General features: G+C 37.8%; 1 protein-coding gene across 4 annotated transcripts in view; it reads left to right on the forward strand.

Moving 5' to 3' along the window:
* RNGTT (RNA guanylyltransferase and 5'-phosphatase) overlaps positions 1-23525 on the forward strand; it is a 193317-nt gene that overhangs the window by 77044 nt on the left and 92748 nt on the right. For all 4 annotated transcript variants that reach the window (XM_056343116.1, XM_056343113.1, XM_056343115.1 and 1 more), the window contains one exon: positions 2349-2513. In XM_056343116.1, coding sequence (XP_056199091.1) covers positions 2349-2513 — 165 coding nt within the window. The remainder of the gene's footprint in view (positions 1-2348; positions 2514-23525) is intronic.

A 23525-nucleotide genomic window follows, 5' to 3' on the forward strand; every position in this document is an offset into this window, starting at 1 on the left:
TATGGTGCATATGAAGTTGTCTCATCTTTTAATTTAACTGTTAAGGGATTGAAATAAATTTAAGTCACGATGCAAAAGTGTTTTTGAATAAATAATTGTAAAGAAGCTCTCTAAATAACTTTACTGCTTATTGGAAGCTCAAATATTCGGAACATTAATTAGTTCATTTGCACTTTCAGACCTACTTGTAAAATGTGGCTGAGTGGAAAAGCTACTGTAGGGAAGAGAGCATCTTGTTGAAACATACCTAGAAAACAGTTTATGGTGTTCTTTGAAATAATAAAAAATATGTATATAGATTTCCCAGGAAAGAATTCTTCAATTGGTTCTTCAGTCAGTTGTTAACAGAAGTCAAGTTGTGTTTTCTATGCTTTAATTAGATATGCAAACCAGGACAAGCTCAATCACTGTATAGATGATTTCTCAAGTATGCTGTACATGGGGGAAGAAAGAAAGAAAGAAAGAGTGATTCTCCAGAATTTTGTCTATGACACTTAATCACACAGCTGTGTTCTGCCGCAAATGAATAAAGAGCGAGCCACTCTCCTGCTCCTGGGATTTTTCCATAGTCTTAATTTTCCATTCATGTGAATGGCTCTTTACTAATAACACCTTCATGGGTGAAAGGAAGGCAACGCTGAAGGCAAAGTCAACAGCCAGATAGGCTTTCTTCTTCTTCACAGGCACGGATCAATGACCAGAGATTAGAAGACATTTCACCCATGTTGTCACTGGCTTTGTACAGGACGTGCTTTCCTCCCAGGTGATGGTGGCTGTGCTGCCTGTCCTTGTCCAAGATTGAAGCCGAGTCCTGAAAGAAAGTGGTTGTGAATTCCATGTAGTATGGGAGCAGCGCATAGTTCTTAAAGCTGTTGCAATGAACAGTTGAGGACTTTTGATAGAGGTCTACTGCTAGGAAGGAAATGTTAAGAGAAACTTAATGCCCTTTTGGGAGCATGAAATACAGAAGGTTCAGGATGAGTTTGGAAAGAACATGGTTAAACTCAATTAGTCTAAATTGGCATTCTGTTTTTCTCTTAAGATATCTGTTCTGATACTACTCATTCTATCTCCTACCTTTGTATGCCTTGTCAGAATGTCATTTTGCCATTTATTTCCTTTTTCAGATTGACCAGTTCTGATTCTTTGATGCACATTAGAGCTGGGCTTCTTTGCTTTTAGATTCCCTTTCTGTTTCTCTTCTAGCTATGTTTAGTACAGGAAATATCTGCTTGCTGGTTCTCCTCCTCATCTGTATTGCTGCCATTGATGACTGAGTCCCATGTCTTCCCAGTTTCCTGTGCTCATTGCTTTCAAATTTTGAAAAATTGTGGTTTTGAAGCCAAAACTCCGTGAGCTTATTCTCTGTGAAAAGGATAGTTTTTGGAAATTACTTTTTTTGTGTGAATGAGGCAATGTGTGAAATGGCAACATGAGGGATGATCTCGTGTAAATAACTTTCAGTGCTGTATCGTGCCTGTAACAATGCAAATCTATGAGTTTTGTCCCTTATTATTATGAAAGTGATATGTCTGATTGAAACTAACTTTAGATTTTACCAGTTGCCAGTTGCTTATTTCCTCTTAGTGATATCCACAGTGTGTTCTCCTCACTATCTGATGCTTAAAATATAATTATGAGCAATTACTAATGTGATAAATGTGCATTTTGAATGCTCATACTGATGTGGTGCAATGCACCAAATGTGTAAAGAGCAATATAAAGCTGCTGGTTTATTTTAGATATCAAAAGGTCAGAGTACAGTACTGAGACTCAGAGAAAGGCTTTTACTACCTTTTGTCACTGAGCGATTGTCTTGCAGGTTTTTGCAGCTACTGTTTGTTGGCATATTTTCCAACTGCAGCTATATTTTTCTCTTCTGTGACAGAAAAGTGAGCATTTACAGAATTAATGCTTCTTTCAAGAAACCAATATAGTACATTTAAAGCAGTGAGATTGCTTAACTGGGTGAATTGCATTGTTGCGTTGTCATTAAAAATATTATGAAAAAGAATAGCTGAATGACTTCAGGGGAAAACTGTGTGGACAAATATGTAGCTGCTATATCCAAAGGTATAATTAGGAAATATTTAAATTATTTTGCTTAAATATCTAAATACCTTTACAGTTAACTCCTATGTACTTGAATATGTATATTATAGGTTTGTATCTTTCTATGAGCTTTGGTTTCACTAAACCTCTTACAGTCCGATACAAATGTTTGAAAACCAAGTATTTGGCAAAATATTTTTATGTATCTGTATGATCCTAAATATTGTCCAAGGAAAACTTAGACTGTTCAAATAATTTGGTGTTTGGTTTTAATACTGATTTTTGTCTCTTGGCAGGGACAGCCTGTTGGAGACTGTGATTTCAATGTTCGACTTGCATGTATAGAGAAAGAGATTATATTTCCACGACATGAAAAGATGAAAAATGGTCTTATCGACAAAGCACAGGAACCATTCAGTGTTCGAAACAAACCATTTTTCGACATCTACACTTCAAGAAAGGTAAACTTGATTTCAGTTGTTTATGTTGTGGCACTGAAGACAGCAAAGCAGTGTTGGGTATAGGTTTCCCCTCAGCTTTTTTTAGCTTCTAGTGAGTTCCTCTGCTAACCAAGTGTTCAGCAATGCTTGGGGGGCAATTGGCAGTTTGGGATACTCTGAAGAGTGGTTTTAGGCTGCCTATTCCTTCTGAATTACTATTTTATCATATTTAAAAGCTATGCTTTGGCAAAACCTAATTCTTTCGTTTCGTAACGTTGAATGATGATATAGAAGTTAATAGCTTTAGGTCTCAAATATCTCTGAGCTCAAGGGAATGTCTGAGTGCTGTTGTTTACACTATCCTCCTTCACAGGTAAGAGTATAATGTTGTTTTTACTGCCAGTCCCCATTTGGCCATAGTATAAGAATCATGAATTGTGCTTGAACTCCCACTTCATGTTCAGCAGTGATTACTAAGAGCTCATTCTAGTTAACGTCTCCACCTTTTACTTATTAAAATACCCCCCCAGGTCTTCTGAAGTAATGCGTATGACTTGCAAAGATATATATATGAGTCCCTGTCTTTCATTGTGCGCTCTTTTCTTCAGTATAGAAATATCCCAACATTCTGTAAAATACTTTTATTCTCTTCTATGAGTTAAATGACTCCCGGATAATACTTTCTTCTAGAGGAACCTGTTTTGCTCAGCAGTGCTATTAGAAGTAGTCCCATGTCTCATCAACACAGGGCAGTGAACATCAAATTGGCAGCTTCCATTTGCTTTTGTCATTTCCTTGATCCTGTAGCAGGTAATGAATCTTGCCCCAAGAGAAGCAGTAATGATACTTTGGCTAACCAAGAGTGACTGAAAAGTAAATGAAGAGATAAAGCATAAGCTGGACTTTCAAAAAAACCTGGCAGAGGGTAGCAGTCTTTGGAAAGTTTAAGTCACAAACAATGCTATGAGAAGTGTGTGTGAATAAGGCTCTGTAAATGTTTTGATCACTTCTTTATATTTGTGTTGTTGCATTTCTGGGTTGTCTATTGAAAATCAATATCATAAATTTGAAGTAAATTTTTCATGGAGGGAAAAAGGCTGTTTGTCTAGGACACATGATTTTGAGCCTGAAATTAAAAGAAACAGAACAAAAGGAACATTTTTTAAAAATGGCCTCCAACAGAAATTTATAGCTTTTTCGGAAGTGTTCTGAAGTTCCAGGTTATTTAACCTTATTTAAAAATCACAGGAAGAACATGGTTGGAAGTATTCCTAGAAAAGTTTCTAGGTAAAACACATCTGTAAACAAATGTTGTGCTAGATAAGTTTAATTGCCAGCACATGACTACTGAAATGGTCCTCTGCTTCCCAAAACCTAGGTCATTAAAACTGTGCTCAACGGCTTTATTTTTCCTGTCTAAAGGAGATTTCTGAATTGTCCACGTGTGTTCCAATATATTGGATTTTAACAGTTCTGCCTGCAGCACTTTTAAAAGTCAGCAATGGAGTGATGCTGTTCACTGGTCTTTATCTGCCTTTCTCAAAGCTCTGAGCATAAACTCTTTTAAAATGTTGACTGTCTTACTACCCAGCAGTAAAGCATCAAATAAGTTGGTGAGGAGAAAAAAATTACAGATGGCTAGAATTAATTTCTTAATAGACTTATAATTGCTTTTGACACTAATGCTTGGACAATATTTCTTTATTTTGTCCTTTGCCACCAAGTTTAAATTGTGAATTATGGTCTAAAACAGTTATCAGGTGAATTTTCTTTATTTTTGTGAAGAATATTTCTGTATGCAGCAGCTGGAGATAGACACAGATGGCAGAAGGGTTAGAGCTACTGGTAGTGCAGAGCAAATAGCCACAGTTATTTTCCTCTTACTTTCATATTTCATATATTTTTATATTTCAAACATTTATGATATATTTACTCTGTGTGTGTATTAGATCAAATTGGTAGGAAGATAAAGCAAGTAAGAGTAATATCCTAGATTTTATCAAACCATATATGTTGAGAGATTATTTTTTTAACTACGGCTCTTTTTTTGTCAGTTAACTTTCCCCCCAGTTAGAGTGAGTGAAAGTCAATGACTACTGTGCTGTACAGTTATGTAGCTCATGTTCTTTTCTTGAGGGTTCCTTTTCCTCTGAGAGTTTCGCTGCCTTTTTATGAGCGATGAATACACCCTTGGAACAGATGCAGTGGTGACTTCTGCAGTTTGAGAGAGCAGGGCATCTGAAAAGATGAAGCATGGCTGTCTTTCTGGTTTTTGTTACTTATCTCAAGCTTTTAAAAAGCAGTATTGGAAGATATCAATAAGCCTGCTGTACCAGGTAGAACTTAAAGAACACTGCAGTCTGCCTTTGAGGTTATGTTGTGAATGCAGTTCAGTCAACGAATTCTCATCTTAATGTGTTATTACCATCTAAAAACATCTTTGAAATAAGAGTATCTGTACACTTCATTATTGGGGTATTTGGGTTTGGTGTGGGTTTTTTGGTGCTCATTGTTGGGGTTTTTTTGTTTTGGTTTGGTTTTGGAGTATTTTTTTAAAGTAGCAATCAGGGCAAACTGTAAAGCTTTCTACATTTTGGGTTTGAAATAACAATAGGTTTTAAAACTTTTTGTACAGTGTGCGTTCTAGGTTTTAAATAGTCCTTGTCCTCATTTGAAGTCACTGTTACCTATTGAAACATGTACATTATACTACTGTTAGAACAGAAAACTTCTGAGGCTTTGAATCTGATTATTGTTTTCAATAACTTTTATATCAATATTTAAGAATTGTTTGAATGCCCTATGATAACATTAAGGAGTTTTAGGTAGTGCTACCAGTATTGATCTAGAGTTTTACCTAAAGCAATATTAGTAAATGTTTAAGGGAAACATTATAGATTCAAAATATATTTCAAATCTATATCTGCTCAAAGGAATAGGATTCATAAAATATATCTTCCTAGAAGAGTAATTGTTGCTAAGAATTGTTGTTGCTCTTATTTACCTCAAAAATACATTTTTTGTTTCATTACTTCTGTGAACTTGATGAGTGTGATTCCTGTAAAACTTCTGTAGGATGGTGAAGCAGGGATTACATCTTCATATTTATCACAACTTCATGAACAGAATTTGTCATTGTATATGGTCAGAATAGACTACTGTTTTGAAGCATTGACATGTTCTGAGAGAGGACTGTTTAAAAATGGTATTGCTTTGCCCAAAAGATCTTTTTCCTCTGTTACTTCAGTCATCTCTGCAACTATAGCAACAAATGTACTCATCGCGATGAATACCTCATTAGTATAGCTGAAAGAGCAAGCTGAGTTCCTTTTGCATCAATGACAAATGACAGGGTTTATGAACTCCCTGTGCAGCACAGCAAGATCTACAGGGAGACAAGGAATTCCTTCTAGCTTTTAAGTCTGCTCATATTCAGATTGACTCAGCATATCCATCAATCCTTCTCCAGAGATTGTGGCAGCAGAATGGGTGCTAAAGGACTGACAAATGGGACCTGCTTAGGTAGATCTTTTCCTTACGCTTAATTAGCCATTTTTCTTGTTCTTCTCCAGGAACAGTGTGATCCTTTCATATTTGGAAAGAATCTAACAGGATCATTTCTTTCTTGACTAGAGGTCCTTAGAGATTTACACCCATGTATGGTCTCAGAAAAACTGCATTTTCTGAAGCGTGGGTTTCTTCCCTACCTCCAGTTCTTGTACTGCACTGACAGAAGATAGAGCTTCATAGGTCACCCCCAAGGCTTGTTATTTTCAAAGAAAGATCAATGGACATAGCAGTCTTTGTCCACAGGTAAGGTGGATCTCTGATTGCACCAGCATATTCAAGACTGAAAAAGTAGAAAACCCATACTGCTGGTCAGAATGTGTTTCGTCAAAATTCTTGGAGTATGTCTTGGAGGTTTTTTTGAAGCGTAGCTGGGTTTTGCTTAGGGACAAGAAAAGCAGCTGGAACCACACATCACATCTTTGTTTTGAGAAACTTCAATTTTTGAAATGTGTTGCCAGGATGCAGTCTGAACCTCACAAAAGTAAATATTGTAGACCTGTCCTTTCACAGCCTCCCTACGTCATTCCTTTCTGTGACCTGCGTTAAGACATAGTGGTCCAAATTGAAAGCCGTTGTTGGCCATTCTTCTTACTAAGAATAGCAGGTATCAGTAAACGTGTGTTAGCTTGGGTGGATTGTAGGAAGATTACTCAAAAAGGGCAGGAGTCTCAGCACTGTATTTAATAGTAGAGTAAGTGGCTAAAACTTTTAATTATACCAGGAAAAATGAATGTTGTCCACATAGGGTTAGTTATTTTCTGTGAAAATATTGAAGTAATTACATGAAACAGCAGTAAGCTTTGTACTGTGTTATACAATATGTCCAATAATGAAATTGTTCTTAGAGTTATGGATTTGGGACTTTAATACCAGAGTTAGAGTACTGGGTGGTTTTTTTTCTAATCTGAAAATCAATTTATTGTGAAATGGAATGGACTTTTAAAGTGCAGTTATGAAGTATGGCAGCATTTATAGTTGTGCCTTGCTATTCGTTGTTGGTACTAGATTTTGGAAATAAGGGCTGTGTCTTTACAATGTTATATCTTTATCATGGTGTATTGTTATTTTAATATGTTTTGATGCACTTTTGTTTGTTTTATGTAAGACTGAGCTGTGGTGCTAAGAGGAGGAAAAGAAAGGAACAGTGGGGACAGGTTGTATATTCTTGGCATTTCTGAAAATGTTACCTTGTTCAGTTTTGGTATTGATGAAGAAAGCAGTATCACTAAACTTGTCTGCCTCTATAATCAAAGAATCATTAAACACAGTTTACTCTTTTAGTGTTAGTTGGGAACACGTGTACTCTGTGAGCCATTTTGCGTTTTGATATAACTTCCAAATTCTTTTAGAAAGGTGTTTTTGAGCAATGTTGAATCTTCGCTGTTTGTTATTACACTTGCATGTTTGGTCACTTGTCTTGCACAGCTTGCTTTCTTTTCATTTATTAGCGTGCATCAGAATTCAAGGAGGTGACATGGTCAAACCTGCCAGCTCTCCCACCCATCATGTAACGATAGCAGCAGTCTGTGGAAGAAGCTGAATTTTAGGCTTCCTTGATGATGAAGTATTAAAGACCAGTGAGATTAATACTTTATATGCTGTATATTCTTAGCCTTGGAGCTTTAGCCTTTTATTTATACAAATATTTTAGGATTTTCAACGAGGACATTATCTTCGTTATATTAAATAGGAAGTACAGGTACATAGAAATAATTAAACTCTTGGATGCGATGCAAGTCTTGGGTTTCATTGCCTAAACCAGCCCACAGTTCTTTTGCAAGGCGTTTTTGTGCGGACAGTCCCAGCCCGGATGTCATTACTAAAGCCTGTTGTTAGTGAAAGTGCTGTTCAACAGGAGTGGAAAATAAAGTTCCTTTCTGTGCTGTCCATGATCCCGTGGAGTATTGTGCCCATTAGTCTCAACAGAACAATAGGGCTAAAGGTTAAGCAATGATACAGGTCAAATGAACACCCTTTTGCAAATGTTAGCATGCTGTATGTCAATGACTTGTCAGCTCTTAGACTATTATCTGGCTTTAAAATGACAGCTTGTCCTAGAGGGATTAGGATGAAGGTGAGTAATCTCTGCTAGAAGATTAATGGTCTAGGATCTTCTTGGAAGTTTTCAGTCAAATCTGTGAACTGACAGATGACTTACTTTGTTCTCCTGGTTTATTTGACACTTGGATTTTTATTTTTCCTTTTTTTTTGAAACTGCTTTTGTTGTAGTTAGGAAAGGTGGAATGCTTAAAAGTTTGTACCCATAAATGTATAACTACTGTTGAGGTAGTTTGCTTTGGAAAATTAAGTGACTGTGGACCTCTCTCCAGTGATGGATATTGTGTAAGTACGTGACTTGCTGATGTTGGTGTGAAGTATTTTGCCGGCAGCTGAAGAAGCTGTAAGCTAGTATTTGCATGGCCAGAAAAAATGAACCGTGATAAAAGGCACAATATGTGGACATAGCTCATCCATGTCTGCCAAGAGAGCTGTTAACCCAGAACTGACTGTAAATGACCACAAAGCCCTCTTATGTCACCAAGTAGCCTACAGACAAAAATGTGGAGAAGGTTTGCAGTCATGGGGCAGAAGACGAAAGAATTCAATGGCAGCAGCAGCAGTGTGAAGTAATCTCTGTCTATTGGAGATTTTGAATTCTGCATCTCGGTGGAGGGGAAATGTTACCATCTGGAGGGTTTTTAATGCCAAAAATACTTGTGTCCCCTGTTTTTATTTTTGTTTTTATTTTCTCTGCCTTAAGGAGTAGCTTAATCAGCCCACCTTTCAATACTGCGTTTCCTGACCCAGAGTTGGCAGTCAGTCATCGGTGTCTGGTCTGCACCACAGTCCTCACTCCATCTGTTCTGTTCCAGGCTTTTGGCCTATTTATCATCTCATCTTCTTTTAATTATCTTCTAACCCATCTCCCATCCACCATTTTGTTTCTCCTTGCTTCTATTTCTTTACTTTATATATATATATATGCTATTCCATCTCCCCAAATGTAAAAATTGCCTTATTCCACCCTTAGATGCTTTTGTGCTGCTGGTTATTTTCACTCAAATCTTTTTGGAGTGATTTTCTTCCTGTAAATGCAAATTTTCATCGACTTGAGCAAACTAGTAAATGAGTAATGAATAAGAAGCTGGAAAGATGTTACCTTATGTTTTGAGTAGAATTTGAAATCTTCACTCGGCAGCTGTCTTGTATCCCAACGTGTAGTACTTCAGCCTGAATTTTCAAAATTATTTTACCATGTGAGGTAAAGCTAAGGACAGCCAACCAGAGCAAGTGGTAGTTTTGTATATGAAGTAGATGACCAAACTGTGGCTTTTGAAGCTGAATTTAAGTTACTGCTGCTTAGAGTTCAGTGCTTGAACTGCGGCTATTTCGTGCAGCCAGCTGCAGCACTGGAATGCTGTGGATAATGCTTGGTCAACAAAATTCCTGGCAGTGTGAGGATGAGCATAGCCCGGACTTTGTTGGCCAAGGCTGGTGGGGTGTCCAGCTGCCTCTGGGTGCTCCTTTGCTTTCTGTGCCACAGGGAGGCTGTAGTTGTTTGGTTAGATTTGGTTTACACCAAAAGATTTTTCCTTGTGCTAGGGGAAGGAATGATTTGGCTGTGGCTAACTTTTCAGCCTCCCTGCTCTGGTGGAGTCACTTGAGGAGACCCATTCACGAACAAGAATCTGTGTTCATTTCCTGGAGTTAACAAAAGAGGATTAGGCTACTTGCTTTTGATTATTATTATTTGTGATGTTGAAGGTCAAGTATAATATTTCAGCACAGTATAATTTTGGTTAGGAAAATAAATATTTTTTTGCTTTTGGTTTAAGCAGTTATTCACACATTAGTTACATTTCACATTTTTTGGGAAATGATCTACTGAAGTTAAAACATACAGTCTTGAATATTTCCATGAAGGATTATTTTCATAACTAGTGGCCCATGTTAGATATTGCTAGTTGTACAAATTAAATTAAAGTAATTCAGATGTGAAATTTATAATTAAATTCTGACTTGCCAAACTATAGTATGAAAGAAAATAGTGGAAAAATAAAGGCATATGGGTGAAATGTTATACTTGATGCACATTGTAAGTTTAAACATCAGAACAGTACATACTCAGTTTAGCTTTCAACATTTTAACATTAGCTTTGAACATTCTAAAGTTTTGTAAATTATTTTTTTTTGTATTTTGTGTAATGGAAATACAGAAATAATGAAAAACCTTTTTAACCAGGAAAAGTGTATTTTAACAGTGATTTCTACTTGAAGTTTTGTGGTGTGTTACCAAAACAGAGAAAATGCAAATCTGTTTGGACCTAATTGCCAGTTGGTATCCCAGTATGGGCAATTGAACTGGTATATTTGGTATCTTCTGAATTAGTTAGAGGACTCAGCTGTGGTGACTAAGTGGGTCACTCCATTCATTAATTGTGGGGCAACTGTTTAATATTGTCTGTTGTGCCACTTCACAGCCTGTCACTTTCCAAACTGCCTCCTGGCAATACAGCTCCACAGGGGAGCCATCAGCCTTCTCGTATTGGAATGATGTTCAAGAGACATGCGCTTAATTTGGATAAAATGAATAAAAGCACAAAGAAAATTGTAAAGATGGGGGTTGAAATTTAAAGCAGTTTATTATGATACAGGATTATAGGACATCCCTGCTAGTTCTTTCTTTCCTTGTAATATGCCCAGTCTTGCAAAAAACCCCAAACTGTACAAAATTAATTTTTCTTAACTATGAAGAAATAATAAAATCTTAGCATTTTACTGTTATGACCTTAGAGTGGCAAGTTTTAATTTCAGTTTTGTAGCAAATAAAGCTCTCGAGTGCCTTTGCGTAACAGAAGAATTATATTCGTAAACATCTAGTATATAATGTTAAAGCTTAATTTTTGTATTAAAATCACTGCATCAGTGCCTAGTGGAATATCTTAGTGCACTTTGAATCAGGCTTTGTAACAGTAGATGTGTGAAGACTTGTATTCTTGAACATCCATTTTATGTCTAATTGAATTATTGCATATACAAATTTGTCTTTGTTCAGGAGTCTTAATGGAAGTGCTTAATAAAACATAATCCTTAATTATCTGATTTAATTAAAACAGGCCTGTCCACATTCTTGACAACCAGAGACTGGGTTATGTTGTAGTAGTTTGCACAGGGGCTGAATAACAGGCAAACCCTATCAAGTTTGTAATGTTGGAAGATTATTTAGAGAACAAATTAAAATGTACTTGTACCCATTGCACTCAACTCAATGTCATTTTCCCCTTTGACGTCAGAACTTTTGAGTGTTGTATTTGATCAAACCCAGTGTATTAGGAAGCTTCTAAACATTAGTGGGAGAACCTTTCTCAGTTGAGGACATCAGGTAATAGACGTTACCGAGTATCTGCCATCCATTCAGGAATGTCACAGATTGTGGATCGTTTGTAAATAGGTCAGAGAATTTGCTGGTGGCACCTATTAAACCTCCTCCAGCTCCAGCAAGACTCTAGTCTCAAGCAGGTGTGCTCTGCCAAGTAGGAGTGCATGGGGAAAGGGATGTGGACAAAATCCCAGTCCCTAAAAGAAAAAACTGAAGTTCCCTTGAGGGCTGAAATAGAGAACTGGCAAGAGCACAGTAAATTAAATGGCCAAGCTATGAAATATATTGCTGTTTCTTCATCAGGTAAAATAAATGAAATATTGTTGCTGTTTGGCAGTGGCATTCCCTCACAGCCTCGAGGAATCTGTGTTTTTCCCATTTTGAAGCTATCACAAAAGTCAATTAAAGTTTCTTGAAGCAGCAGCCTATTTCTCTTATTTGAAAAAGCCATTTGAAAACATCGTAGTTAATTGATGGCAATTTCTCAGTTTTGTTTCTAAGAAGAGATTGACAGTGAGAAATGCCTCATGCTTATTTTGAATTCAGGAATGCAGATGTGCTGTCAAATTAAGCATTTATACACATAGCGCTTGTGTTATTCTTGGGTATTGTTTTGAATATATTAGGTACATGACCTTTGGAGTTGTTCAGTCAGAACCAGCAAACTGGTGATAGCTCAGTGGGACTCTTACTGCAGTGTGCTCTATGTTTTTCTAAAATGTCTCCATCCAAATAATTAAGGAACGCAGCATATTGCTGATGTTAGTAGCATCTGTAAAGAGTGCGGTTAATGAATTAGCTGCAAACCCAAAAAGAGATTAAAAAAAGAATAGAACCATCAAACTTTCTTCCCTGCCACCTCCACAATATATTTTATTATTGTTCACTAGAGTGTTTTTTCCCTTGTGGTGAGGTAATGAAATCAGGCTAGTGCGGTTTTTCAGCCTTCTCAAGATCGAGTGTTGCATCCCATCATAGATTACTGTAACTTCCAGCTAATGATATGTCTGGAAATGGCTTTTCTTGAAGTCTTTTAGAGGGGTAATAGAAGAGATTTAAGAAGCAGGTTTCAGAATGTGATATATATATATGATTTGTGTTGCTTTAAGATCACTATGAAAAAAGCAGACTATAACACTCCCCTGTGTTGTATTGCGCCAGTTATAGAACTGGCAGCAGTTCTAGTAGGAGCTGGGAAAGCTCTTAAGAGTCCAGTGTGTGGAATAACTTGTTCTTTTCAGAGGTACCTGAATCATAACAAAAAGCTAGTTGCAGATAGAAGGGCTGAGTCTGACTTTCTTGCTTGGAGATGTTGCTCATTCCCCATCACATGACTATAAAAAGGAATTTCTATTGCCTACCTGTTCTGGAAAGAATACATAGACTCTGGTAAAGACTTTTCTGCAGAATTGCTCTTCTAAAATACAATCAATGGAGAGTGGTGTCATTAGTTAGAACGCTAATGCCCAGGTGCTAATAGTTTGGATCCTTGTCAGTCATCAGCTATGGAATTATATGAGCAAACAGTTGAGGAATAAACTCTACAGTAGTTACAGTTCTTTGAAGCATGGTGTTATTTATGGTCTCTAGCCTACTAGCATCAAGTCTTCAGAGTATGTGGCTTTGACATCAAGGAGTCTGGGAGTCCTGCACGTCATGCTTGTAGCCAGAAGAGAACACTTGGAGCTGAAGTACAGGCCCCAAGTTATGCTAGCGGCAGCCTGAATCCGCAGCCCTTCAGCTTCATCCACATAGAATGCAAGAGAGCCATCAAATGAGAACGTATTCATAATACATGAGAGGGCTGTTGTAGCTTGATAGGTGTGAGGTAAATAAATGTTTTTTCCATTGCTCCTGCTGAGTTTCTAACTAGATTTAGACCAGAGGAGAGTACGTAGGTGTCAGAGCAAACCCAGGTAGAATTAGGTCACCTTCCTTCCTCTCTGTGCATGCACCTGTCTGTTGCCACTTCATGTTATTTCAGCCTTGCTGCTCCCGCTGTTACTAGTGCACAGCTTGTGGAAGTTCAGTGGAGGTGCCCAGGTGAGCTTTTACGATAGCAGGTAAGTTCCCATCCTGCTGCAGGATCTGTGAATGGGCTCTACATAGGAGACGTGACCCCTGGTAAAGCTGGCCACCCGCAAACTGGCTGTGAAATACTGGAAAGTGAGCAAAAAGATTCTTCTTGCCATTATCTGTAATTAGAACAAGTGGGAAAATGTCAGTAAATGTTTCCCTGTGGAATATGAATTCAGTTTCATTGTCTTCTAGCAGTGTTTTGCTACATGAGCCGTTAGTTGGGACCATATGTACTTCAATACTATGAGTGCCGCTTTAAAGGGTAAAGCAGTGTATTCTGTACAGGAATGCTTGCTAAACATGATGAAGGAGCGTCTAGAGGAAACTATGTGTATTTCTCCTGCAAAAGAATTTTTGTTACTAGAGACTGGTCAATCTGCGAAGGTAAATTCAGTATTGTTCAACATGCCTTTGGCCAAGCTTTAAACTGAGGAAGGCCCACCTTGCATGCTTGCTTTTTTTGGGCTACAGATTTGCTGTCTTTAGGAGATCTTTTTGTGCTGGATTCTGATCTCGTGTGTTTAAAAATATTAGGGTAGGCCGCTTATGGAATTCTTAAAAGGTACCTCAGTGACCAGTTGTATCCACTGTGCTTTTGTTGTGGCTGTTGGCTATTCCTACACCTAACAGATGGCACTCGCTTAAACTGACAAGCTGTGGGATAGCCGAGCATTACTAATAAAACGTATCACATGTTAAACTTGACCTGACATTAATCAAGTTTTGAATGCTACAAATGATTCATGGATAATAATTAGTCTCTTGATCATATTAGTGAACATCAGTCTCACATTGCTGCCATTATCTGCTTTCGTTCTTATAAGGAGCAAATCCATTGCAGTAATTAGGTGTTTTTAATGTCTTTTGCACCAAAATGTTCTGTATGATTAACTTGGCAAAGAGGTTATTTTTAGTCTTTCAGTATGATTGATTTCAGAGCTAACAAACTGAAAGGCATTCCGTAAAATAGTATTTTATAAAAAGTATGTATTTTTAAATTTTATCAGCTGAGAAAATTCCCATGTGTCTTTATGCAGTCATTTGGTATAATTTTCATCAGAGTATGATACAGCTGTTGCCACAGATTACACAGTTCAAAATAGTGGTGAATTTGTTAAACGTGAACCTTTGGAATTTACTTTTACTCTTCTTGATGTTAACCAATAATTCTACTAAACAAGCGCTTTCAAGATGTACGTGTTCATACAAAGTAACGTTTGCAGCTTTTCTCTGTTTATATCTTGATTAACATCTTGAGTGGATGGATGGCTGTGTGAAAGCTGGGATTTGAGCTTTAAGCATAAATTTTTTTAAAGGATTTTCATCTAATTTGAATTATACACTGATTTTACAGCCCAAGAGCATGAAATTTCTTTTTAAGTAATGAGCAAGTGAGAAGTTTGTACTTTGTGTTCCTTATGCCATTATGGCAAAGTAGATTATTTCACTAGTTTACTGAAAATGTAGCAGTTATTCTTCAATGTTTTGGTTCTTATTTTGCATAAAAAACTTCTTTAAATAGTTACTTCCTAGCGAGGTCATTTTTAAATTTATTTTATACAGGTTTTGATCCTACTCTTTCTTTATGCATATTTGAGATCATTAGCATGGGCCAAGAAATGTTTTGTAACTTCATGATTTTTTTAGTATATTACCTTAAGAATATTGAGTATAAGTTGTGGATTTCTGACTGTACTGTCAGTTATCGTGCTGCATTTCCTGTCTTGCCTTTTTATTGCTGGTTTCCCAGCAAACAAATATTCAGAATCTTTAAGATAGCCAAATACAATGATAATTGAGGATGCATTATAGAATTGGACTTTACTCTGCTGTAAAGATACACTTCAACTGATAGTGTTGTATAAGATTGGATACATATCCTCCAGAGATCTCCTTGAAAGGAGACTCCTGCGGAGGAGAAGATGGAGTGCATTTTTTTTCTCACTGCTATGGCTCCTCCAGAATATTCTATCTAGTCTAGCTGGGATTGTTTCAGTTGATGAAAAAAAATAATAACTAAGTTTGGAGGAACATTATTGAAATATTTGAAGAGTTACAGCTACTTTCCTGCAAAATGTTTGAAATATGAAGCTTGTTTCTTTGCACAAAAAAAACCTGCAAGAGATGTCTTGGTCAGTGCCTAAATAGAGGAAACAGGATGAAAATTTGAAGGAAGAGAAAAGATCCAGAGAAATAGGCATTAATTTTTTAAGTGTGCATGCAGTACTTCATGGAACAGCTTAATGAAGATTGTGGTTCTTCATCACACTGTGCTGTAACTTGTGACTGCATAGTTTTCAAAAAAATTACTTGGCACTTGAGCATATCTCTTGAAGAGGAGCTTCAATATGCATGAGAGGGTTTCATCCTCATAGCTGTATGAAAGGCTGAACTGGTGACTCAGCTATCTCTGGTTTTGGGCAGGGAGGGGAGGAAGCAGTGGAACTGCCAGAGGTGTGTCGTTAATCCTCTCCCATGTCCCACCAGACTGTTAATTTACACTGGATTTTTTTAGGTCAGCTGGTTTCCTGCAAGCACTAACACTAGGTGAGGTGAACAGTAACCCAAGTATGAAAAAGATAAAAGTCTGAGTGAATTCAGTTTGAGGTTTTTATTTTAATTTTTTCCATGTTTCAGAAGTTGTGTGCTCCCTTTAATGCCCAAAACTGTGTATTCCCAAGTCACTAAAGACTGTTACTGTATATTTGTGGTAATTTCAGTCAACAAATCAGAACTTCTCAACACTTTATTTTGGGCTGCATTTATCTTACAATGTTAATTAGCCAGCTTTTATTTGTGGAAAATTTGAGATATTGAGTTTTATTTTTAAATAATATATGACATTTCCCCCCTGCCCCAGGTATATAGTTACTCACATGCTATTTGATGCTTTTTTGCTTTGAGACTGGAAGCAGCTCTGTAATTCTTGATACCTTCTCTGCTTGCAGAAACAAAACAAACAAATAAAAAAATATGTTGCAGGACAGGGGAAACTGGAAAGATTCTGGGGAGAAGGAAGGAGCAGAGACGACTACCGTACTTAGAGGGACCAGCTTCCCTCACCTGACATGAAGCTGCATTTGATAAATGTTTTCAAGCATTGCACAGTAGCCTGTGTATCATCTGGAAGGAAACTTACACCCCACCAACAGCATATTTAATTCTTTTCCAGAAGGCCTCCTTTTCAAAATGTAATGTTTGAAAGCTGGAGTTTAGAATGTTAATAGTTTGGATGATGGCTCCATCATTGCCTGTTACTGTTTGATTTATTTTGGAAAATGTGATAGTTGGGATGAATCTGAGCCAGACTATTTTTGCTTTATGAGAGTTTACCACCTCTGGAAGAAGGGGCAGGCAACTTAGGAGGAATATAAGGATGTCTTGAGGTTATGCAGGGTGAAAATTAGAAAGGTGAAAGCCCAGCTAGATAACAGGCTGGCTGCTGCTGTAGAAGATAAAAAAAAGTGTTTTTATAGAGTAGAAACAGGAGGGCCAAGGAGAATCTCCATCCTTTATTGGATGTTGCAGGGAACATTGCCACAAAGGATTAGGAAAAGGCTGAGGTACTTAGTGCTTTCTTTGCCTCAGTCTTTAATAGCAAGACCAGTTACCCTCAGACTCCTGAGCTGGAAGACAGGGACAAGAAGCAGAATGAAGTCCCCACAGCCCAGGAGGAAAAAGTTAATGACTTGCTGCTCCACTTGGATTCATACAAGTCTGTGGGGCTGGATGGGATCCACCCAAGGGTATTCAGGGAGCTGGTGGGGGAGCCACCATTTATCAACAGTACTGGCTAACTGGAGAGGTCCCAGAAGGCTGGACGTTAGCTGATATGATGCCCCAGAACGGGCTGGAAGGAGGATCCGGGAACCTGCAGGCTGTCAGCCTGACCTCAGCGCCGGGGAAGGTTGTGGAGCAGGTCACCCTGAGGCCATCACACAGCATGTGCAGGACAACTGGGGATCGGGCCCCGCCAGCAGGGGTTATGAAAGGCAGGTCCTGCCTGACTGACCTGATCTCCTATGACAAGGTGACCGGCCTAGCGGAGGAGGGAAAGGCTGTGGATGTTTTCTCTACCTGGGCCTTAGCAAAGCCTTTGACACCGTTTCCCACAGCATTCTCCTGGGGAAACTGGCTGCTCATGGCTTGGATGGTGCACTCTACACCCGGTAAAAAACTGGCTGATGGCCGAGGCCAGAGAGTGGTGGTGAATGGAGTTAACTCCGGTTGGTGACTGGTCACAAGCGGTGTTCCCCTGGGCTGAGCACTGGGGCCAGTCCTGTTTCATGTCTTTATCAATGATCTGGATGAGCAGATCGAGTGCACCCTCAGTAAGTTTGCAGACGACACCTGGTTGGGGGGGGGTGTTGATCTGCTGGAGGGCAGGAGGGCTCTGCAGGGGTCTGGACAGGCTGGATCGAAGAGCCAAGGCCAGCTGTATGAAATTCAATGAAGCGAAGTGCCAGGTGCTGCCCTTGGGTCACACCAGCCCCAGGCAGCGCTACAGGCCTGGGGAAGGGTGGCTGGGAACTGCCTGGGGGAAAGGACCTGGGGGTGCTGGTCAACAGCCGGCTGAACATGAGCCAGCAGTGTGCCCGGGTGGCCGAGGGGGCCGACAGCATCCTGGCTTGTGTCAGACACAGTGTGGCCAGCAGGACCAGGGCAGTGACTGTCCCCCTGTACTGGGCACTGGTGAGGCCGCCCCTCGAACCCTGGGTTCAGGTTTGGGCCCCTCACTACCAGACAGACACTGAGGTGCTGGAGCGTGTCCAGAGCAGGGCAGCGGAGCTGGGGAAGGGTCGGGAGCACAAGTCTGATGAGCAGCAGCTGAGGGAACTGGGGCTGTTTAGCCTGGAGGGAAGGAGGCTGAGGGGAGACCTTATCGCTCTCTACAGCTGCCTGAAAGGAGGTTGTAGGCAGGTGGGGTCGGTCTCTTCTCCCAGGTAACAAGCGACAGGACAAAAGGAAATATCCTCGGGTTGTCCAGAGGGGGTTTAGATTGGATATTATGAAAAACTTCTTCCTCAAAAGGTTTATCAAGCATTGGAACAGGCTGCCCAGGGAGGTGGTGGAATCACCATCCCTGGAAATGTTTGAAAAACACGTAGATGTGGTGCTTAGGGACATGGTTTAGTGATGAACTTGGCAGTGCGGGGTTGGTGGTTGCACTTAATCTCAAAGGTATTTTCCAACCTAAATGATTCTAGGATTCTGTGCTTTCTGATGTTATTCAAAAACAGGATTACTGAGGATATTATGTAATAGGTTGCTTTCAATATATTATATTCTCAATATATTTTCCTTTCATTTTTCTTTTCAGTCTTTATAGATTGAGATCTTCATATTTCAGTTCTGATTTTTAAGCCAAATAGTTTTGTTAGGCAGGCTTTTGTGTTCATTTGTTTTAGTTTTTTTTTAAAGCTTAAATCCTGGGAGGCTACCCAGTAGAAATACTGGTTTTCGTACACAGATCTTCAGATGGATTTGTGATTCATAGATCTTTTCATTAGAGCCTTCTGCATGTAATAATAGAGATGATTTTTTTAGAATTATTTAGCAAAAATATTATAAAAATACTTAGTACTAGACACATTAAATTCAGGTATGTTTAATTGAATGTTTTTAAACCTCTGTACATTTGAAAGCATTTGTACCTCCTACTTTGGATGTAAAACTTTTTCTGGGATGTCTTAAATACGTCAGCAACCAGTGTTAAGTAATTTTTATGTTGAACTTGCATAATTAAGATCTCATGAAAGAGTGTATGCTGAGACAGGGCTATTGAAGAAATTGTTGTGTAAATAGAGAAACTGGCAAGCAAGATGAAACAAATTAATGTAAAAATAGAAGAGGAGTGATAAAAGCAGAATAGTCCATCTCTGTTAGAGAAATGTGAGGAAGGAGCCAGAGTAATTGTTTCCTTTTTAAAAAAGATGGTTAGTGGTGCTGGTAACTTCTGAATCTTTCTCTGAAGACTGTAGAGTTTAAAGAATCTGCATTATCTGTACAGAGATTTATGAGCTCATGTCTGTAAAACTTGACAGTTTTCAGGATGTGAGAATTACTCTGTGGTCTGATGGTGAGGGCTGTCATCATCAGAGGAAGGGTTTGTTCTGTAAGTTGAGTTGAAACCTAAATCAGTGAATATGCTGGCTCTGTGAAGTTAGGAGTGACAGTATGCTCATGTCCAAAGGTGTTTTACATTCTAGTTAACTGACAGGTTGATTGGTAGTTTATTTGTACCTAATACTTTTGAGTAAAGTATGTTCCCTTTTGCAGCTTTCACTGTGGAGTGAAGAGGTAGATGATCAGTAATTTGAAAGTGCCACTGAGAAACTGCTTAGGGACTGGTGTAGGCAGAGTTGCTCCAGCTCTACTTGAAACTGAATTGAACTTCAGCAGCTCTGAAGTTGAAAAACCATGGAAAATGGACATGTATTTGTCTTGTATTATAAAAGTCAGAGGGATTTTTTTCTGTACCTCCAAGTATTTCAGTAGACTAACAAGCAGTATCAGTTTTCAGTCAGAAATGTGTACAAAATGGTTAGGAATAATTGAATATTGTGACATAGCAGATCGATAATAGTTGTGTGCAAGGACCTTAACCAAATTATTTTGTAGAAAGTCAACATGACTTTGCAGAGTCGTCATTATGTTTTGGAATCTATATAACTCAGAATGTTGTGTTTCCATTAGAACATTTTTGTAAGGGGAAGGAAAAGGCATAGTAATACCTATGGGACTTAACTTACTTCATTAATAAAGTAACATCTGAAAACTTGTCACAGTCAATGTGGCTTGCCTCTGAATTGCAGAAACATTAATGAAAACCTACTATTGTTATGTGGAATCTGTATGCACCTGAATTTTCTCCTCTTCCTGCAGGAGGAGCCAAGTGATTTCTTTAATGGTAAATATAGAGAGAGGTCCAAAGCATGATTTTTCAATTAGCCACTCAAGAACTGTTGACTGGTTCAGTGTTGTAGTGAAATCAGCTTCAGCAGGTTATTAGTGCTACTTTGGTGACATACTGCTGCTCCTCCTCTCAGTGGTTAAAGAGCAAGGACAAATGCTGTTACTCATTGTACAGCTCCACTCATTCCATGTGATTATTCTATTCCTTTTGTTAGGAGGATATTATTCAATGTAGCAATTTTTTATTTAGTTATAAAGTTAGAAAGGAAAAAGTTTTAAATAATAAAGTCTGGTATGAGTATGTGATTTATTGCAATGTTCACAGGGAAGTGGGAAGCTACAAGAAGTGAACAAAGGGGTTCACAGGTGGAAATAGATGCCGTGAGGCTACAAGGAATAACATGCCAGAAGAATTGGCTCGCATGCATCATTTACCCATCTCGTATAAAGTGTCATTGAGATGCATTGCGTTTTATCTGATCCCTGGCAGTCATCCCAGTCAAGCAGGTGTGCCATTCATCATGCTGCTGATTAAAAAAGACTGTACTGTTCAAGTTAATTAGAAATTTTAACGTGTAGAAAGTTGAACATGTTTTTTTAAAAGATGAACCACAATATCTGCATTTTAAGTTCATAAACCTAAAAGCCTTATATAAACTTTGGGTTTTAGTGTCAAAAATACTTGCTTACATGTCACATTCCTTTTCTGCTCATTCCCCTGTCATTCCAAACTTTCTGCAATATTCAGTGCATGTATATTTTGCTGTTCACCAACAGCCTCTAGTTTAATTCTCAAGAAAATGTGCATGGAAGAAGCTCAGAGAAAATTTCCATTCCCTCCTTCCCACTTCCCTCTCCTCCTCCCCCAAATTGCTAATCCTTTCTAGTAAGAAATCCTTTCTAGAGTGTTATCATTCAAATACTTGTAGTTGACCTAATAAGAATGAAAGCAGCATAACTGAGAATGAAAGCAGAATAACTGGGAGTATAAAGAAGTTTAGTTATCTGTTGAGGCTTGCACTGGTTTTAAAATCTATTTGTCTTTGAGATCTAATTGACACTTGGGAGGAGATGGCTTAGTGAGAACACTGTGGACTTCCAAAATGAGAACGAGTTCAAGTCTGAAACTTGGTGTCATGTTGATAAGAGAGATTCCCTTGCATTTTATAATTCTGGTGAAGTAGCAAATGAAAGTGAATACTAGAATGAATTTTTTAAATGGTAAATTTTGACTTTACATTTTCATCTCCATTTATGAAGTTGTGATAGTGCCTTAATGTAGCTTTCTAAAACTATATGTAGACCAGAGTGGAGATTGCTACAGGTAAAAAAACAGTGCATGATAATAATTTTATGCTTTATCCCAGTGAGTCACACACTCCAAATTAAAAGATTATTTCCGTATTCTGAAGTTTTATTTTGGGAAAGAGTAAATAATACAATTTATGTAAGCTCTAATGCCAAAGTAACAGTGTCCTCAAATTATAGTTCCTTTAAGAACTTCAAAGAAGCAGAAGGGAGATGATTGGTTTCTGTTTGCCACTTTGGTTAGTATAGTCTCAGCTAATTTGAAGTTTGTGTTTTACTTTTAAAGTTGTTGTTGCTGTTATTATTCTTCAGAGAGATATTTTTTGGTACTTGAATTTAATGAAATCTTTCCTGTGTGTTTTTGTCAGTGTGAAACATATTCTTGTTACATATTTCTCACTGGCAAGTCAGTTTTGGAACTGCACAGTAACCTTACAAGTGATCCACAGAAGACTTCGCTTGTGTAGAAATTAAAAAAAAATTAAAAAACCTTTTTTGACATTTGTTTAAATATTTCTCCAATGTACTCATTGCTGTGATGAAGCGGAGACTGACAGTGAATTTATGAAATAATTTGATTTTTTTTTGTTGTTATTTTGTGTAGACACGTGATAGAGGATGCATTATACCGTGAGCCTCAGCTGTAAATTCCAAAATGATAACATGTAAATGCAAGCTACAAATTCAAATTCCAAGTATGGGCTTTCTCTACTGAAAAATAATGTTCCACTGGATGATTTCTTACTCAGAATCAAATATTCTTAAAGTATTTTACTACTTTGAGAGTATTCTCAAAGAGTGTGTTCTTTCAATTAAATTGTATCTAAAAGTTGAATAGTGGAAGCTGTATTTGCTGACACAGCTGTAGGCACTAATATGGTAATGACTGTGTGGATAAGGAAAAAAGCTAGGTTTTTTATAACAAAATGATCAATTATTTATGCAAACAGTTACAGATTTAAGTGAAATATCATGTTATATTAATATTGTTTGAAATATTTGGCCATCAGGTTTTTTGATCCTTGAAACATGTAAGTGCGTTACTTTGAGTTGTACAGCCCATAGTAAAATACAAATGTTAATTCTCAACTGCTTTCATACTTTTGCCCTTTACTGACTTAATTTGAATAATACAGTCAGTGGGTCATTGAGTTAAGTTGAACTATATAAGGGAAATGGTACAAAATTAACAGTCTAGACCAAAATGTTGCTTTTAGAACTGGCTGGTTTACTGAGTTCTGTATTTGCTGTATTTTATGACCATGTGATTGGTTACACATCAAAGTTTGGTTTGGTTTGGTTTGGTTTTTTCCCCCCAAATGTTACTAAAAGCACTTACAACAGATTCTTTGTCTCTACAGTAAAATATAAACCAAAATTAATAGAGAGGTGTTTTGGTAATTCACCTAATTTTTGCTATTACTTTTGTTACTACTAGAACTGTAGTTCTCATTGGTTATTTACTTTTTCTTAAGCAAGTCATAATTTAACATGGAGCTATATAATCAATTCTCTTAACTGTCGACTAGCTGGTTTCATTAGTTTATTTAATTAGATGGTTTTTCTCTGGTAAATGCATCTTGATGGATGTATTCATCTCCATATGGAATTCACAGTCTTTGAAAATGAATATTCAAGATCCAACTTCAGACAGTTGTTTTACAGTAGTGAAGCTGTGTTACTGGGTTGTGCCCTAGTTAGGGAGTCTGCCAAACATGAATTTTGAATGATGCTCTGAAATATTTTTCAGTATGTAGTTTCAATCTAAAGTAAGTGCTACT

The sequence above is a fragment of the Falco biarmicus genome, chromosome 6 (assembly GCF_023638135.1).
Source record: "Falco biarmicus isolate bFalBia1 chromosome 6, bFalBia1.pri, whole genome shotgun sequence".
Taxonomy (NCBI): domain Eukaryota; kingdom Metazoa; phylum Chordata; class Aves; order Falconiformes; family Falconidae; genus Falco; species Falco biarmicus.